Source organism: Amblyomma maculatum, chromosome 5, assembly GCF_055883805.1.
Source record: "Amblyomma maculatum isolate TAMU_Amacu chromosome 5, ASM5588380v1, whole genome shotgun sequence".
NCBI classification, from domain to species: Eukaryota; Metazoa; Arthropoda; class Arachnida; order Ixodida; family Ixodidae; genus Amblyomma; species Amblyomma maculatum.
In genome coordinates, this window is record NC_139348.1 from 127095113 (window position 1) to 127115159 (window position 20047).

The 20047-nt window shown below is 46.7% G+C and overlaps 1 protein-coding gene across 1 annotated transcript; it reads left to right on the forward strand.

Moving 5' to 3' along the window:
• The first annotated feature begins 4637 nt into the window (after positions 1–4637).
• LOC146189492 (ubiquitin-conjugating enzyme E2 D2B-like) lies at positions 4638–8142 on the forward strand. The gene is made up of 2 exons (XM_084604299.1): positions 4638–5248; positions 6627–8142. Exons 1-2 carry the CDS (start codon positions 4961–4963, stop codon positions 6876–6878), a joined length of 540 nt encoding a protein of 179 aa, XP_084460425.1. The 5' UTR covers positions 4638–4960; the 3' UTR covers positions 6879–8142.
• Positions 8143–20047: the final 11905 nt, after the last annotated feature.

The window sequence follows — 20047 nt, forward strand, 5'->3', positions numbered from 1 at the left end:
TAAGAAGTTTGCAGGGGTCAAATGAATGCAGCTGGCACAGAACCGGGTTAATTGGAGAAATATGGTAGGGGCCTTCTCCCTGTAGTGGGTATAGTCTGGCTTATGATGAAGATAAAGCCTTCTTGTAAGCTGCATGTAGGTAACAAGTATATTGACAAGCATGGTTCAGATACTCTAGGCGTGGTTTAGAACCACGAGGAGGAGTACCGCAGGGATATGAGGCCAGAATATTTTATTTACTATTTATTTACAGGACATTGCAGGACGGAATCCGAAGTACTTCAGAAACGTTTCTACACGCACTCTGTAACGCACACTAATGTTATACGATAAACTATTTAGGTGCTGCTTAGTGGCGTCCCACAAGGCACAGTAAAATTTGTTGCCGCATCACATCTTATGTGAGACCTTGACATGCGATAGCGTATGCAGCTCATTCGGCTGAAAAATCGCCGCCACCATATACAGCGGTCGGGAAAAATCTTGGTCTAAAGAGTCATGACCATGACATCACAACCACTTGGCCTCGCGAGGTAATTTTAAACACCCCAAGTTCAGATGGAGCTAAGAAATTGGGGGAGAATCAAAATGAAGCGAAAATGTGCGGATATGTGTTTATAATAGGGGTGTTGGAGAAAATAGAATTAAATAAAATAAACTTTTCACAACTGGTGTTCGAACCCACGCCGTTAGAATGGCAGGCGGGCGCGCAACGTATAGCTCCCGAAGGGTCCTCTTTCTAAAATGATATCTATTAAAATAAAAATACGTTATTTTCATATGAACTATTTACAAAGCTTTTATTAACCCCATGGAAGACGTATCAAAATAAGTAGTAATAGAGCATTAGACGGGAAGTAAGACATAGCCCTTCACCAAGAGAGAGTGCCCCTGTGGTTCGAATTCTGTCTGTTCATTCACATCCCTCAGTTCAACAATTATTTGAGAGCAATGAGATTTTGTCGAAACAACTAGTTCGCTGTGCTGATCCATCATTCATGTTTTCCGTAGGATGTGGGTTCAAGAAAAAATTGTATAAAAAAAGACATCAAAATATTGCATTGCGGTAAAGTACCGAACAAAATGTCGAGTTGATTCCTTTTTCGGAGATCCATTGCAAGACATCTCCGAATTGAATTGCGTCTCTACAATAGGTGATGTAATATTCAGTTGTTGCAGGAATGCCACAAAGGCAGCAAAGAGGCGATGCGGCATCGGGTTAATGGTGCGCTTCCAGGATACACGCACGTACACAGGCCAGGAGCAACGTTAAAATGGCGTGGAGTCTCTGGCAGGCATGTGTTTTCAAGCACTCCTCACATCAAAATAATTCGTTCTACGAGAGAAACGCACTTGCCAGTCAGTGTCTCAGCAGCACCAATGCGCGCCTTTTCGCGTCTTTACACAATACTAATTCCTTTCCCCTCCTCCCCCCCTTCCCCCGTCCCGTCGCGGCGCCACTGCGCAGACGGCTTACCAAGCTGTCTCCTCCACGCTCATAGCACTCCTCTAGAATCACTAGAAAATTTTCAGAGTACCGCAAAGGTGCCCGCGGGCGCCATTTTCCTTCCAGACCACCGGACCCAGCCGCCGTCTGAACGGCGAGTGACCGCATTCATAAACTTCTAACATGTGTTGAAGCTAGCAAAACTTAAACATTTTGGTATGCTTATTCAGAACAGTACCACCAGTGATTATGTGGTCACTAACGTAATCACTTCTGTACGCAATCGATGGGAAAAGATGAAGTGCGTGGGTGAAACGGCGAAATAACTTCAGGGTGCCTGCTCTTGTAAACCGCCGGCCAGTTTGAATTTTGATCAACTCGTGTTCTACGTGCAGTGCAGTGGCGTCACAACATTATAAAGTGACCAAGTGTAAAATGCATGTCTGCGAACATCTCAGGAACGTGTGCGTATATTGTTAAGTCGTTGAGAACGCCGTCCGCTGGCGCCGCTGTGCCAGACGCGGTAAACGCACGCAGGGCGAAGTGCAGAGTTTATTGCGCTCTGACACAATGAATCGCTTCGTATAAGCAACACAAAGTGAAGCAGCAGGTTCGCCGAGACAGCGTGGACAAACTAACATACAATTTAGTATCGCCGTTGCTGCGCCAAGAACGCCAAGCAGGCTTTGTTGAAGTATATTTTTTTTGAGTGAACTTAATTCTTTTGCGGCGCCATCATTAAGTGAAGGGAAAATGCTTGGGCGTGTTGGTTAATCAACAAAGCAAAGCGCTAAAAATCGCAAAGGACGAGGAGGGGACAGGACAATAGCTCTATTGTCCTGTCCCCTCCTCGTACTTTGTGGTTTTAGCGCTTTGCTTTGTTGACATTAAGTGAAGAACAACTAGCGCGCTTGTCACGCCCATTTTCACCCTGAAAAAACAAAAACAAAGCATGGTCAACTATATCATCGCTATCACCGCGCGGTTGTGAATATTATACTTTTCATTGTGTAATAGTATCTCATTATGTTGTTTCAGCGCCATGCGCCTCGTGCCGCCATATTGCTAGAACGTCACTCATTAACTGCCGTCAAAAATTAAAATGACATCGCATATTGATGCCATCTCTGGTTGACACACATTTGCCAAATGTTTCCAGCTGCGAACACACAACAACTATGGTTGGTTGGTTTAGTCTATGGGGTTTAACATCCCGAAGCGGCTTATACAAAAATTCCCAACACCTGGGTTTTTTAACGTACAACTAGAAATAAATAACTAATAAGTTTGTGCATAGAGGTTTATGTACATATGCATTAACAATAAAAATAAGAAAGGAAGAGCTGTGGCCGGTCGTCGATTCGCACATGAACACGCGCCCGTATGCATGCATATACGCGCAGAATATGTCTGATTTCGCAGAACTGAATTTAGATGTATCGTATGCCGACTGGCTGGATGTTTAACTCAATGTGAGGGTAGCGCTGCATATTTCTGCGTGCATGCGGCACACGGCGTTGGAAAGCAAACACAAGTTGCCATTAGGCGAACCATGCTCATGTTTAATATTTCATGCGCTTCTTTCGCGGCGAAACGAACAAAATTTCAAACCAATGAACCAACGTATGTCGCACAAGGTGTTCCTTGATGGTATGATTTTTTCCCAATCGGTTCTGCGAAGATACCCTGACCACGGAAGCAGATCACTCTTTTCGTTCAGGCACGGAGAAAAACAATTTCCAGACTCCGGTCTGGTGTCGCCCTAGAGGCAGAGTAGAATTTCTCGCGTGTACACTGCGAGAAACAATCGGAAAAAGTGGAACTCTCGCGCAAGACTCGTATTCCGCGCACGCGCTTGGAAGGGATATGGCGATGCGAAGTCACGTGACGCGCATCAGCCAGTAGGCGAGCCGGCGGCGCGGGGAAAACGAATGCGGTACTCTGAAAAATTTCCAGTGATTCTCTCCTCTGACATGCAGCGCCTTCTAGGAAATATCATCGCTAAAACGACCCACTCCTTCCTCGGAGACGACACGCTTCTCAGTAATCTAGTACACATATGTACGTTTACAGGAGAGGAGGCCGTGCTTTCGGCGCATGCGCTGTTGCTCGAATCACTGGCGGTTGGCTCTAACGTTGGACCGAAACGTGCGCACTCTACATTTCAAGCGGAAGCTCACGAACACTATGTGCCCTGCTCTAGCAGAGGCACACAATAACAAGATATGGCTAACAGGTAGGCTGAAGTCGCTCCTCTGGGTACGAGGTGCAAGCGAGGTAATCTTGTCCGTAGCTTCCGGCCTCCGGCCACTGGCCACCTGTAGTGGTGAGCTGCGCTCTTGCTCGCCAGCTATCCGTTCCAGCAGATATCAACTCAGCTGGGATAAGAGTACACGTAGTACGGGCGAAACAATTAATGTTTCTTGCATTCTTGCATGCTTTCCATACAATTTTCAGTTTAATCCGCCTAATGTGTAGCCCACGGGACCCGAAAATGGGAGGGCCCGCTACGGACAGTGGCGTCGAGGTCGCAACGCCCAGGCTGCGCACACCAGAAATCTTAAGCTATGGGGTTAAATTAAATTAAACTGGCTATGAGGACAGCAAATGCACAGTAGCTGTCCTACTCCCTGTGAAGAGAAAGCGCAGCCATAATGAAAGTATCAGGGTTTATTTCGCCAGCCTGCCGTAGTTCCATAGTCTCCCATTTGAAGAGAAGAGGTCTGATCCCCTGACCTGCCGGGAATAAGCCTTTCAAACACTGACTATTCCGTGCGGCTGCATCAAAGAAGTCACTAGATGACGGCGGTAGTTGTTTAACCGAATGAGAAAACAGTGGTAACTAAGAAAGCAAAATAAAAACTACCAGATTTCGTTCGCATTTACCTTTAGGCATGTGGTAACGTGTCACTTGTTGTAGCTTTTATCTTTCGGGCATTATATCTGAGAATTTTTAATACTGCGATACGCTTTTCCGCTGATAATGTGGTGTGCGATTCGTCTTTAAAAAGATAGTTTTTTCTAGTCTTTTTGCTTAAGGCTAAATCGAATTCCGCTCTGGGAGTGTTAAGTTCGCAACAGATCCTGAGATGCTTCACAGATAAAGCTTCTGTTTAAAGCAGATAGACAAGCCGCTATCAGAGACCGGTTGTTGTTATTCTCGGACACTTAAAGAACTGTACGTACCCATGAAAGGGATTGGTCTCACATGCAGGCGGCAAAAAGAGTAGACTGCAGGATGTAAAGGAAAACACATAAAAGAATGGACAAGAAATATCTACTGATAAAAAAGCGAACAGATCAATTTCGATCAGATAAGAAACGGAAGAGAAGGGAGCGGAATCGGTGCATCTAGCAGCGAATTCCTTAAGAGGCACAGATGAATCTGTGAACAGCGAGCGAACTGTCCCGTCGCCGCGCCGACGAAGAGAAGAAAGACTGCGGGTTGAACAGAACGCGTTCACGTGATCCAGGAAAGGCGTCAGGGTGGGCGAAGTGAAGTTCCGCCGAGAAATGGACGCCGGGTTGGGGGGTGCGTCTCTTCATGTCGGCCAATTCATCGGCGACCAAGCAGGGGCCCCCCTGGAGTACGGTTCGCCCGTGGCCCTGGCACGCATCGCCCGTGACCTTGAGGAGCTGAGTTTCCGGCCTCTTGCCAACTGGTCAGCTGGGCCCATTTGCGCCAACAACCCGTTTATCTGGACTGCCACCATGCTGGGGCCAGAAGACACGCCGTACGAGGGAGGAGCCTTCAAGCTCAGGATTCGATTCCCCCACGACTACCCCTTCAAACCGCCTCAGGTAGGAGAGACCGAGACTTACACGCTACTAACACTAAAGCCAAACGAGTTATGCACGCTTCAACCTTTCCTTTATGCGAAGGAGTATATCCCAAAATATGTAACACCACACTTGACCTCGGCGTGACTTTAACGTCATAGCCATCGCTCTGGTGTTCAAAAGTGAAACGTAAAGACGCTAGGAAAAAGAAATTCGATTATACATTATTTAGCAAGCGTAGCCAAATAGCAGGTGATCATCAGTGCATAGTGTTTTGTGCATCGTTACAAAAACAACGCGCAATCGAAAATTGCGTGTCCATACTTAATTAAGCGGCCTCAACATTTTTTCACTTCTCTCCAGAGCGAGATGTGTGGCCGTCTTGTAAATGTCGGGACTCAATAAATGAAGCGTTCCTTCTGCAAGGTACTGGGATCAAACAGATTTCACTCTGCACATCGGTTACCGCGTAGGTAAGCGGGGGTACCAGGCTACAACTTAAAGAGGGAACAGGTGATAACAATGAGCCATAGTGCGCGGCGTGTGTATTACTTCGCTGAACGGTTACGAAATTTTTTTTTCGTATTTGGCTATAGCGTATAAGCCACGGGCATCAGAATTCTCGAGATCATAATTTAGTCTGATGAATACCTTTTTGTTAAAAAAACTTTGCCAGCAGGCTACATGATGGCACAGAAGAATTTGACAATACCGTTACTGCAGATTGGAGTGCTATCCATCTGTAGAGTGGTCGGCTATTCAGGCGGAGAACTGGTTTGTACGGCGGCCGAGGTTAAAGACAAAGGACAAAAGCCATCGGTGTGCTGTGCGATGCCAGTGCATGTTAAAAAAACATCACGTTAAGTTAACCGATGTTAAGCCCTTCTCAAACACATATATGAAAGCTGGTGTCGCAGCGAGGTATTTAACTCCACAGGTACAATTAAAACTCCTTTTTCTGTAATGAATAAGTAAAACAGTCAGCTTATCCCCAGGGCCATCTGTTTATAATCTAAGTTAAAATCACTGAGTATAACGGGCATCCTCGCTCAAGAAAAAACTGGTAATGAAAAATAACGGCACCATGGCCAGTGCCGTAACCCCATCAACGGGTAGAAAATTATTCTCAAGTGAGCTTATTCAAGTTCGTCTTGGGAGACATCCATGAAGGAACGTGACCGTCGCGTCTTTTAATAATGACAGCAATCAGCGCGGCCGACGACAATCTAACGGGAAGAGCTGTTATGTGTGCCGTGTTGTCTTCTGGCACCTCTACCTTTCGACTTGTTCACCCTCTCGCCCAATTAACGCTGCTACAATTACGAAACGACTTGTGGTATAAGGACTGCGAACACCGTCAAAAGACATCACTGCATGCTGCTGTCCTTTTACTTCGCAGGTGAGGCTACTCACCAAAATTTACCACCCTAACCTGGTTGGCGGCGCGCCCGTCTGCCTGGACATCCTCAAGACACACTGGTCCCCGGCCGTGTCCATATCGGACGTAATGCTCTCTATCAGCTCCCTCTTACGGGCCCCGGACATGGACAACACTTTGGACCCCGAGGTGGCGCTGGTCTACGAAGAAGACCCCCCTCTGTTTAAGGCGACAGCACGCCGCTGGACAGCGGAGCATGCCATCTTAACGTGACGACGTGCGGCCTAACGACCGCGCTACACCAGCTCCCCACAAGGACCCAGGCTGACTGATTAGGGACAGCTGTTGTACGCATTCACTGCACTTGAAAAGCGCATCGCGGAAAACCACGTCCGGAAGAATTAAATAGCGGCTCTGACCCGGAAAATGCCCCTGGTCGAATCTAATAGAACACAACCATGTAGAGCTGGATATCTTACGTTAGGTTTTGAGCAGGCGACAGCACATATTCAGTCTTCTTCGTATCGCCCAAGTCGTCAAGGCTGTTTTGAAAGCGCATATTTTATTCGCCCCTTCGGCGGTGCGTAATTCCGTTCTCTCAACAGTAGGGTCCCGCGACTTCTTTCTCCTCACTGGTTGTGTCTCAGGGAGTTAAACGGCAATTGTTGCAGATAATTTTTTGAACGCAACCTAACAGGAACATTCGCTCACTGAAGGTAATTGCATAGTGTAAACGTTGTAGTACCGTCCCCTCCTGGCTCTGTTGACAGCTCATTTTTGTGGCGATTAAAATAAAAAAGAACATTACATAATGCAACCTAAAGGGGAACACATATCCAGATAAGGTGTTTGTAATTTATTTGAATTGTGTGAATTGTAAACAAAATTCATCACATAATTGTACTCAAAGGATTCTAGCATATGTTTCTGTGCTGAGATAAGTAGTGTTAATTCATTGCGCTACAGAAACAGGAGTGGCGGGCTTTAAGTACGCTCTTCTTCGTTTTGACTATTTCCTCTATTTGTCGCCAGGTGACGCTGCTCACAGGACCCTACCGTTGAGAGAACGGAATCGCGCTTTGGCGGTTAAGTCGTAGCCGAGCGAGGATTTCTTTGAAGAGGGAAAAGAGCAATGAGCTCAGCGCCGCTCCCTCGCGGTTTTTCTGTCTCTTCTTCTGGTGAATTCTCTTTCGCTCATGAGAAAAGAAAGGGTGCTTCGTTACTACACATAAATACAAGCATCTCTAAAATATTTTGCGTCCCTTAGTACCAGAAACTCTTAAATAGTTGTGCATAAATTTCACATTAGGATGTAGCGTAATCATCCTTGGAATTTCTTAATTTTCGTGCCATGGAAAACGAGGTGACGCTGTCCTTGTCTCTGTGTCATTCCTTACGCGGAGTACAGAGTTATTAGGCTATAAAGAGATTTCTGAGGATTATTGGTTAAACAGGGTAGAATACCCACCGGCAGATAGGACACTAAATAAGGTCAAAGAAAGCATCTGGAGGCGCTTACAAACAAAGACTTTTCAGAATCCAGCTACCCTTAGCCAGTGGTACCGGGAACAATTTTCATATAGGTGCAAATTGTGTCAGTATAAGGCGGGTCTCGTACATATGGTATGGACGTGTCCAGAAATCAAAAATACAAATCAAGAGACAAAAACAGAATACTTTTGCGAGACTCTGCTGTTGAGCTCACACCCTGACACTCAGCTAGGTGTAATCTGACTGGCCGAACATGTCTTCCGGGTCCAATGACTCCAGGCTGTCGTGCAGGCGGGTAGGTTGACGCATATCCTCTATTTGTTGGCGATTAAGGTTTTTACCACCACCACTCCTCTTCAATTTTTCAAATACCCTTTTCTCGCGACCCCTTAGGCTGGATAAAAGGGAAGCCGGACATGATTCAATTAACCAAACAACCTGAGGGCAATTTGCCCAGCAGCCTACACAATGTTTCCGTAACCTGCTTAGGTAAACAACTGCGTTTCACTTTGCACGCCAAGGATCTCCACACACTCGAGTAGAAGTAACACTCATGAGTAGTCTCCAAGAATGACTGATTGGCATCATAAGTTATGAAACACTGGCAGGCCAGTAACGCGTTCCGTCTATCGCAATAACGATGCCGTACCCACAAACACCTGAGCACTTCCGCGTCCGGCAGTAGAACTGTAACAGTCTCACGCGCTGCCGTCATCAACTTTCAGTGCTCATTATTACATTCTCCCCTCCTCCCCTCAGTCCTTTCGCTCCAAGAACCAGGCCTTCGTGTCTACCAAACCTCCATCAATCACCATTTCTCACAATTCGTATTTCTGGTTGCCCACCACTATGTTGCTCGAGTGCGAACCTTTTTGGGGGTCAATATCCCTCACTTATTTTGCAAACTCTTCTAGTCCTATCAGGCAAACCCTTCATTCTAAATGTCTACTCCCCATCGCACTACAAACATGCCGATTTTAACCTTTTCCAACTGGAACTCCACTGCTCTCATCGTAATCTCCTTATTGGTGGAGATTTCAATGCCCACCACCCCGCTTGGCGCTACCGCCTTTGTAATATGAAAGGGCGCCTACTATATGAGGCTTATGTAGTCACACAACCCCAGATCTGACGTTCGGTCACTTACTCCCCCACATATCCTGGGTTAACTTAGAGCAAAAGCTGAGATGCGATCACTTCATACTTCAAATTGACGTGTACGCCCGTCTACCCTACGTGCGCCAGCACGTCGCCCTTAACGGGCTCTCCCGCCTTTCGGAAATCTTGTGTGTCCACTCCAACCGTTACTCTAGATACGTATAGTGAGTGGACGAATTCATTAGAAATCGGCGTCCACTTCCTTAACAAACAACTATCCGTTACCATCGTACAACCGGACGTGGATAGCCACCTTCTCCACCTCTGGGAAGCCTGCCGGAGCCTCGTCCGCCACTGGGGTAATCAACCTCACAACCACAAGTTACACTTTCGCATCGTGCATCTCACGTACCGCCCAGGCTGCTGGCATGCTACGCAGCTTGGCCAGTCGAACTGGCATGACACATGCTCGAAGCTTCAGGGCCCACTCGTCACTACGGTGACTTGGGTCTTGCTTCGTCACTTAATCGATCCGATTTGCACTGGGACCGATTCCAATCGAGTCCTCCGCCTTTTGCTTCATGCCTACGCTGATGTCCCAAGTGCCTGAAAGACCAACTAATCCAGCGTTTCTTCCCCTTTACGGCTAACCCGAAGCCCCCTTACATAGAAAAACCAAACCTCGACCGAGATACAGGGCTATGGGTCGCTGCTCTGGCCTTTAGCAGAACACCGCGCCGGATCGCCACTCTATCACCAATGGCATCGTCCGAAACCTTGACGGCTTCTCTTACCACTCACTCACCGACCTCTTCAATCAGGTTTGGGCTACGACCCAGGTGCCGCCTGACTGGAAGCATGCCACTATTATTCTAATCCTTAGACCGGACAAACCCATGGCACTTGACAAACCTTCACCCTATTTCACTCACATCTCGTATCGGAAATATATTCGTACGCCGTACTAAATCGTCTTAACGCCCATCTTGAACCCATTGAATTTTCCCCTACTACTCGTTTTGGTTTCTGGCTGAATCTCTCCGTTCAGGACGACCTCCTCCAGCTCAAATAAGTTCTCGATAACCTCTGTACTGAGACCCCCCTCCCCTTCGTGGCTAGTCTGGACACAAAGGATACCTTTGACGATGTCGGTCACAAATTTATCATCTATAATCTTGTTCTTTCCAATTGCGGCTCCAACTTATACTCTTATGTTAAGTTTCCTCTTAACTCGTACGGAAATCATTGCTTTCGATTCCCTCCGCTCTATGGAAGTTCCAGTCCCAGATCGATGCACCCCTCAGGGCTGTCTTATCTCCCGTTCTTTTAGTATCACTCTCAGCTAACTCCTTTCTCGGCTCTCAAACACTCCTCAGCTTCATCATGCGTCTTACGCCGGTGACAACCGTCTGTACTGCTCCGGGCTCATTGGGTGCACAGCAAGACTCCTTCCAAACCGCCCTGGATATTACCACCAAAAACATCAAAACCAGCGACCTGGTCTGTTCCTCGTCGAAATCCGCCGTAATGACCATTATACGAAACACGAAGCGATCAGCAAGAATATAAAAGGTAAGATTATAAAGTGAAAATAACATCGTTTCTAGTGTACGCGTGCGTATTTTAAACGCTATCGCTTCATACCATTAACGGTGAAGATTAAGTGTCCGCCTAACTTTTGCGTCCGTGGCTTGGCTTCACCAACATGGCCTCTCAATGCTTTCGCTTATTAATGATTCTGTTTAAATGCTTTCGCTTTAATAAACAACGACATGTTAAATCTTCTCGTGATCGAAAACTTCATTCACTCGTAAAAAAATAGCATTTCCTTCAGATCTACTTTATCGTATAATCACATGCCTTTTCGCAACTTCGATGTAGTTTTTAGGAGCCCCGCCACAATGGGTTAGTCGCTAACTCGCACGACTGCACGTTGAGAAAACCCTGATGGCCGAAATTACGAAAACCAACAGTGCCTCTCATAGCCGACGGCGTTTTTATAAGTTTAAATCTTTTAATAATGCGGAAGCATTAATAGGCTATGTTTTGCCGCCGAATCCGGAGGCCAAAATGTGTCCGCAAGAACTGAAAGCAAAACGTCTTGGTGGTAGCGGTTGTTATAAGATACATAATCAAAATGGAAACACTAGTATTAACATGATTAGTGATAATGAATTAGTAAAATAGATTAGTTAAGGAATATAGTAATAAAATTTACTGATAAGAAAATCAGTGAAAAGAAAATGAGGGATAAGGGAATTAGTGGCAAGAAAACAGGTAATAAATTAGGGATAAGAAAATTAAAAAATGGTAATGATACGAAAATTTGTGATGAATGAATTATCGATTAGAAAATAAGTGATAAGGATACTTTCGAATTTCTCTAATGCAAGCTACCGCAGTAATAAAGTCCTTTTCCATACCATATCATAAAATTCTACTTTTGAAGCTAAAGAGAATCATCAGCTTCTCTCTGAATGGATATGGGGCTTGTAATAAAACAGGAAGAAATTATTTTAGCAACACTAATTCCTAATTAATGAGTTATCTATCATGCAGTTAAATCGGCCATGAATTCTATTGTGACACCTAAAATGAATTCTGGCGAATCCCCCACTGTGGGTATGTGCCTTATTCCCCGAAGGAGAAGAAGAAGAAAAAGAAGGTCAACGCCTGTGTATTGACTAATCCTGGATACTGAGTACATGCCGCGTTCATTGACGACAACGGAAACAATAGCTCGACCATAAGGCTCGCCTTAGTCTGCTGCTGCCAGAACAATCACCTCTTCTTGGGCGCTGCGCAATCCAGCTACCATAAGCGTTGTGAGTACGAATCTTTCCGAATATCATGGATCGCCATCTATATGAGCAACTGCAAAGTATTCTTCGAGCTGGCTCTAAACGCCCTTTTGTCCGTTCGTTTACAGTAAGCAGCTTTGTGCTCCCTGGACTGAGATGATGTCCCTCGCCTGCTGGTAGATAAAACTGCTTTGCACACAGGTTGGGATTACGCTTCCGTCAGTTCCTCGGCTCATTTCTCTGTCTTAAAAGAAAAGGGGGCCTGATATCGGAAACAGGTGAACTTGTATGTCATCCTGGCTTTAGGAAATGCAATAAGGCATACCCTAACGGGACCGACTTGGCATAAAATAGCGCCAACCTAGAAGTGTTCTGAGTACTGTTCTTCAGTACGACGCATTTTGTCGAGATCACAGCAGAATCTGAGCTTGTGTTGACGAAAGTAATGAGTATGGACTTAGTCTTGCCAAACTGTCTTGCTTCCTAAGCAGCTACGTTTTTACGGAGCCGTCTATAACTGTTATCCCTTCCCGGCGAAAGCCCAGGCATGCTTCAACTGTCGGCAAGCAGGTCACAGAGGCGACGTCTGTTTTAAACGCAAGGAAAATCTCTCTCAGCTCTGTGGAGAGAACCATTCCCCAGTCGAGCCACCCACGAGCGTAGCAATTGCATCATCTGTAATGGATCCCGCGTTACGGGCTACAAGGACTGCAAACAGCGTTTAAACCGACCAGGCAACAAAAGGCCGACACCCAAAGAAGATACGACAAAGAACGCAACGCTCCGAGAATTCCGCCGCATGACAGCGATCAAGCTCGAGAAGACACGCCAACTCACATCACTGGTTTCGGTCCGAGTCTTTCCCCCTCTGACCAGAAAGCACACGTCTGAGAAGCAAGGAAAGATCGGACAGCCCAAATTTGACAAACAAGTGAGTTGGGGTCCGCGATCTCCTTCCCTTGTTCAAGAAAAAAATCATGAAAATCGCTCAAGATATTCCCTCTCTTACCCCGGTAACTGACACACCGAACTCACCCACCCAAATAACACCTACCAAGCGCAGAGCAAAAGAAAAGACTACCACTTAAGACGTCACAACGTTAGGAATCCTGATCAACGCGATAAATATTCTTGAACAGAAAATGAAAAAGTAATTCGAAGCCGTTGCCAAAGACATGAGCACATAGGCCAGTAATCTTAACAACAGAATGACAACGCTCGAGCAGAGATCTAGCGCCCACGATGCCATTGCTTTTCAGCTGCGCAACCAAAATAGACCAATTATTTCCCGTACACAAATAAAATTCAACCCAATCGCCCCCAGAGCAGCTAATGATGGCAGCAGTCCACAAGGAACTTAGAGTGTGGCACTGGAATTGCAGATGATATCGCTCCAAGCGAAACAATCTGCTACTCCACATTCAATCTCTCTCCGACACAGAAGTCCCCACAGTCATCGCACTACAGGAGACTCAAGCTCCTATCAAGTTAGTCAAGTACACCCCCCACAGGCCAACGTACATACTCACCAAAGGGTAGCAACCCTAGTTCACAGAGCATACACCGCTACAAATCACCCGATAGAGGTTGCAGACATAGATTGTCACCTAATATAGCTCCTTCCTAAAACTATAAATAGCACTAGTCTATACATCCTCAACACATGCAGCAGCCCGAAAGGCTAAGTAGCTCCCTCCTCGCAGCCATACGCACAGCGCTCCACATCAGCGCTATGCAGCCGCGTATAGTGCTTGGCGACTTTAATGCCAGACACGCCAGCTGGGGTACAAATTCAACTGCAGGAAAGGGGCACAGCTCTGGACACTAATTCAGAACGAGGTACTCACCCTTGTCTATAATAAACAACATACGCGCATCAGTAATAGTGTGCCACAAAAAACCAGTCCCGATCTCAAATTCACAGTGTCACAATGTCAGTGGTCGATCATGCAGACCTTCCTAGTAAGCGACCACTACATAATTCAAACCTCACTTTCACTAACGTCAGTCACCCGCTTCATGAAAAAGAAGCTGTAGATCACAGACTGGATAAGTTTTGGAACCTCCGGAAAGAGGCCCCTACCCAAATCAATCACCTTGCGAAATGAGTGGCGCGGAACTCACAAAGGACGTCGATACAGCGACATCTGAGATCTCGAGTACTCGGGGATCGAACGCGGTGGACAGCAGACTCCTTCATATATGGGAGGCTCACTCCGGCCTGCAAAAACGATGGCTTCGAAACAAACACAATAGATCACTCAAGTTAAGGATATCAGCCTTGATCAATTAAATAGAGACACAAGCGGCACAACTAACCCTTCAGCAGTGGGGACAGCTCTGCAACCGCATGGTGGGTAATCTGGGTCAAAGACACATGAAAATTTCTACGCTGCCTCTTAGAACCTCAAGACACGAAGAGCACCCAAAAGCGTAATGCCACGCGCCTCATTCACAGAATAGGTATGGATGATGATGCCCTGATCAGAATCTCAGACAGGTACCTCACAACCACTCTAAAATTACCCCTCCCTTCCTATTTGGGTGTAGACGCGGACATAACAACGAGGGAGGTTAAAGCAGCAATGTTCAATCTTCGCACCACGTCTGCGCTAGGAGAAGACAGGATCACAAATAGAACGATACGTAATTCGGACGAGTACTCCATCCAATCCCTAACAGGACTTTTCAACAAGCACTGGAAGGAAGGTACTCTTCCCTCCGAGTGGACCCACTCGAGGCTCACTTTCATCTCCAAGCCCGGAAAACCACTGGACCTGTTTAACCTTAGAGCAATATCCCTCAACTCATGCTTGGGGAAGCTGTCTGAGCCCGTATTCCTAATCAGAATGCAAAATTACATGCAAACAAAAGCGCTCTTTCCCCACACGATGCTGGGATTCCGAATCCACCTATCAATGCTTCAAATCTCAGAAGAAATACTGCATCCTAGACATTTCAAACGCACACGAGTACTACTAGCCTTAGACCTCACCAAGGTTTTTGACGATATCCAACACACAGCCATTCTGGACGCCTTATTCAGTCTAGAAGTCGGGACTCGAACACACACATACACAGCAGCTTTCCTACGAGACCGCACAGCGGAAATGAAACCAGGCCCTGTGAAGTCCCCCTCCTTCTCTCTGGGCAGCAGGGGGACACCCCAAGAGTCTGTCATATTTCCCCTACTCTTCAACATCACTCTCATCCCTATGGCTTGCAAGCTATAGCCGATCCCAAACCTCTCCCACTTCTTCTATGCAGACAACATTGCCTTATGGACCACTATGGGCAATGTCGGGACCATGGAAAACCCTTCAAGTTGGTGCGGACGCGGTAGTGGAGTGCGCAGCCTCTATAGGCCTCGCGTGCTCCTCTGCCAAGTCTGAACTCTTGCTACTGTACTCGACCCCGAGCGGCAACACGAAAGAAAACCCCTGCATAAACATCGAGGTCAATGGTCTACCAGGTTTAGAGGTTCAAAAGATACGCATCCTAGACATGTTATTACAGAATAGTGGACGCGGCACGGAGACCATCTCAAAACTAACAATCATGACATATCAAACCATTCATATGAATGGGTGAATAGGCAACAAGCACTGCGGTATACATGAATATGACCTAAGGGGGCTGGTGCAGGCTTTCGTGATTAGTCGGATGGTTTACTCCCTTCCCTACCTCTGCCTCACGAAGGCGGAAGGGGAGAAGGTAGATGTACTGATAAGACACGTATACAAGTCAGGCTTAAATTTCCCTCAAAGAGCTCCAACCACCCATCTCCGACGCATAGAAGTACACAATACACTACAAGAGGTAACTGAAGCTCACCGCACGGCTCAGATAGACACTATCGTCCACAAATACACGTAGACACATTCTCGCCTTTCTAAAGATTAAGCCAACATGTCCACCCCCAACAACACCCACGCCATCCCAACGCACATCTGGGACAAACTCATAGTTCACGCCCTTCACGGACAAAATAGCGAGGACCAAGAGGTGGTCTACGTGGACGCAGCGGAATATACGTCCGGCTCCCGTATGGTCCTGGCTGTAGCCGACAATCAAGCAATGCTGCTTATTTCCAGCTCTATAACCACCAATTCCACCACAGAGGCAGAGGAGGCAGCCATTGCGCTTGCTTTCATCTCTACATCTGCCACAAAAAGTATCTGACTCCAAATCTGCGATTCAAAATTATGCCAACGGCTATATATCCCGCACCGCTGCTCGCATAATACGCTTCTGGCAGCCCCGACACCCCATAAACCTCATCTGGACGCCAGAATATGCTGGCCTCCCTGGCAACGAAGAGGTTAATTCTCTAGCCCGAGGTCTTACTTTCCGGTCTAGAGGAGTGGAACCCCCTCCACTCCTGCTCTCCTTCCATGATATTCCTTGTACTATCGGGACAACCGAATAGAATATACACTCCATATCCCTCTCTCATCACCATAGCGCAGGCTGTACACTGGCGAAGCTTGGAGACTCGGACTGCTCCAAATCCTACACTTCTACATGCCCGATACCCAGACCAGTTTTCTTCATCATGCAGACTCTGCGGCAAACCAGGGCACTTCCTACACTTCCTTCTTGCATAACCTACCTTTCCTCATCCCCCATCACCGAACGTCACAGAGTCCTACAGGGAGTCTCTTCTCCAAAAGCTTCAGCGGAGAGCTGTGCAGCCTCACACTTGGCGATACTAGTTCGCGACTGCTGCAGCCTTCAAAGCATCGGTACCTGCGCCCAGTTTTCTTCATCTGAACTTTGGTAATGGGTGATTACCCAGTCCCGGTTGCACCACTGGGCCGACAACTACATAAATGAGTGCACTCCTAGCAGTTGCAAAATGGGAAACCACTCTCGGGTGCAAAAGACGATCCAAAGAGCACATGCCATGGAACGGCAGCAAAGCAAGGCCAGCGTGCATGAGCGCCTCCAAGCTCCTTTATTTAGCCGCCAGATAGCGTGACCTGTTTCGTGAAACTGCATTGCAGGTTGCTTATAAAAAGCGGTTGGTTCGGCGGCGCCGCCATGTTTAGAGTCATGGAAAGCGAGTCGGAAAGGCTTAAACAAGCCAGCCTTAAGGTCTATTCACACTTGCGGCCTTAACCAGCTCTTATACATAGCATTCATTGATTACGAAAAAGCATTTGACTCAGTTGAAACCTCGGCGGTGATGCAGGCATTGCGAAATCAGGGGGTAGACGAGCAGTACGTGAAAGTGCTGGAAGATATATATAGTGGCTGCACAGCAACCATAGTTCTGCATAAAGAAAGTAACAAAATTCCCTTAAAGAAAGGTGTTAGGCAAGGAGACACAATCTCCCCAGTACTATTCACAGCTTGTTTAGAGGAAGTATTCAGAGACTTGGAATGGGAGCAGTTAGGGAGAAGGGTAGATGGAGAACACCTCAGTAATCTGCGATTTGCTGATGACATTGCCTTGCTAACCAACTTGGGGGATGAACTGCAAATAATGATTGATGACCTAGACAGAAAAAGTAGAAAGGTAGGCTTGAAAATCAATATGCAGAAGACTAGGGTATTGTTCAACAGCCTCGGGAAGGAACAGCAGTTTACATTAGGTAGCGAAATATTGGAAGTAGTAGGCGAATATGTCTACTTAGGACAGGTAGTAACCGCAGATCCGAACCATGAAAAGGAAATAACAAGAAGAATAAGATTGGGATGGAGCGCATTTGGCAAGCACTCGCAGATTATGACTAGCAGCTTACCGGTATCGCTCAAGAGGAAAGTATACAACAGTTGCATCTTGCCTGTACTCACTTATGGGGCCGAAACGTGGAGGCTAACTAAGAGAGTTCTACTTAAGTTGAGGACAACCCAGAGGGCTATGGAACGAAAAATGGTAGGGGTAACATTAAGAGATAGAAAGCGTGCAGAGTGGGTCAGAGAAATAACTCAAGTTACCGACATTCTAGTGGAAATTAAGAAGAAGAAATGGACATGGGCAGGACATGTAGTGCGAAGAGAGGATAACCGATGGTCGCTGAGGGTAACAAACTGGATTCCAAGGGAAGGAAAGCGTAGCAGGGGGCGGCAGAAAGTTAGGTGGGCGGATGAGATTAAGAAGTTCGCAGGGGTCAAGTGGATGCAGCTAGCACAGAACCGGGTTAAGTGGAGAAATATGGGAGAGGCCTTCGCCCTGCAGTGGGTATAATCAGGCTGATGATGATGATGATGGTGACACTTGCGGCTAGATGAGGTCGCGCGCCAGAAGAGAGGAGCTCGCCACTACCGATGTTCACACTTGCGACTGTCGCCTTCTCGAAAAACGAGTTGGGAGTAGGAGAGCTGCAGGGCAATGACAGCGAACGTCGGTAGCAGCCGCTTGCCAGACACTTCAGCTTTTTCAGGCGAGAACGCCGACGACGAATAGACGGTGTCAATCACCGTGGTGTCAATATAAAATGTTGCGCCTGCGTGAAAAAAACCATTTCTCAAAAGTTCATAGTACTTACCGGATAGTCTGAATATCTTTCCATTCTCCTCCCAGGCCATATCCTTCTCCCTGCCTTTGAATTCCGGGTGCCGTTTGTTGATAAGGTAGAGGTATTCTTTAATTGCATTGAGAAGGTGCTCGATCGAGTACTCCGGAACCTCGCTGATTGGTGAAATGGTTTGCGATTAGTAGTCGCGCGACTAGAAATTCGAGCAGTGCCCGATCGACCCGCGGCAGTCGCTTTTCAACCGATGCGACCATTTGCGACTGTCGCTTTTCGACCAAAACGGTCGCGCGACCACTGCTAGTCGCAAGTGTGCACGGGCCTTTATGCGTTTGAATGAAAACAGGCGATGATGACGAGTCGAAGAGACCTAGCCAAACAACCACACTAACCTGGACGTGCAATCAAGATTAACCAAGGCTGACCAAGCTATGATTTAGCTTTCGCTATGTATATCCTGGAATAGCCGAGCTAAGCCGTAGCCAATTTTTAAGGCGAAAGCCTTTAATGGCTCATGCTGGCGGTCGTGTCCGTCCTTGTATTCTAGACACCATAGTCCTTGCGCTGGAATCGTGCCAGCTGTGGCCTCTCCTCCACGCAGCGATCCAACCTCCTTCCCTCCTTAGCAACCAGCGCGCCAGTGGGGCGCGCAGCTGTACATAACAACCGTGACGTCACATAGTAGCGGTAAAAAGAGCGCGTGCGCATGGGCGGTGGCAGCTGCATCGCCGCTCCTACCTTTTAGTTGCAGTCGAGTGAGTGAGATGATGGTTCCGAAGTGGCCCAGTGATTCCGGGCCAAGCGGTTCGGGGAAGCGGCAGTCGACGCCGGATTCCCCCAACACCAAACGCCAGAAGAACATGTATAGATAGTCCTTCGTTTACTACAAGCATCTTTGGCAATTGAAAGGGATATCGGTGAACACTGTGCCCATTGCACTAGGGAGGCATGTACAACATGCTATATGCTGTGGGTTGACCCCAAGGTTTTCGATAAGCGCACTTTAAAATTTCCAAAATGTCTTCGGTAATTTTTCTCCTTGTATTAGTGTCACTTGTGCAGCGCTTGCATAAATGCCTCTTCGTTGCGACTTACATGTGCTGGAAAATATAACCCTGTTTGTCCGCCCGCCCGCCCGCCCGTCAGTCCGTCCGTCCGTCCGTATGTATGTATGTATGTATGTATGTATGTATGTATGTATGTATGTATGTATGTATGTATGTATGTATGTATGTATGTATGTATGTATGTATGTATGTATGTATGTATGTATGTATGTATGTATGTATGTATGTATGTATGTATGTATGTATGTATGTATGTATGTATGTATGTATGTATGTATGTATGTATGTATGTATGTATGTATGTATGTATGTATGTATGTATGTATGTATGTATGTATGTATGTATGTATGTATGTATGTATGTATGTATGTATGTATATATGTATGTACGTATGTATGTATGTATGTATGTATGTATGTATGTATGTATGTATGTATGTATGTATGTATGTATGTATGTATGTATGTATGTATGTATGTATGTATGTATGTATGTATGTATGTAT

Bases quoted from the DNA above. Each gene is read 5' to 3' on its own strand.
- LOC146189492 (XM_084604299.1), top strand. From the start codon at position 4,961: ATGGACGCCGGGTTGGGGGGTGCGTCTCTTCATGTCGGCCAATTCATC. The intron at 5,249-6,626 runs GTAGGAGAGACC...TTTACTTCGCAG, and splicing joins ACCCCTTCAAACCGCCTCAG to GTGAGGCTACTCACCAAAAT.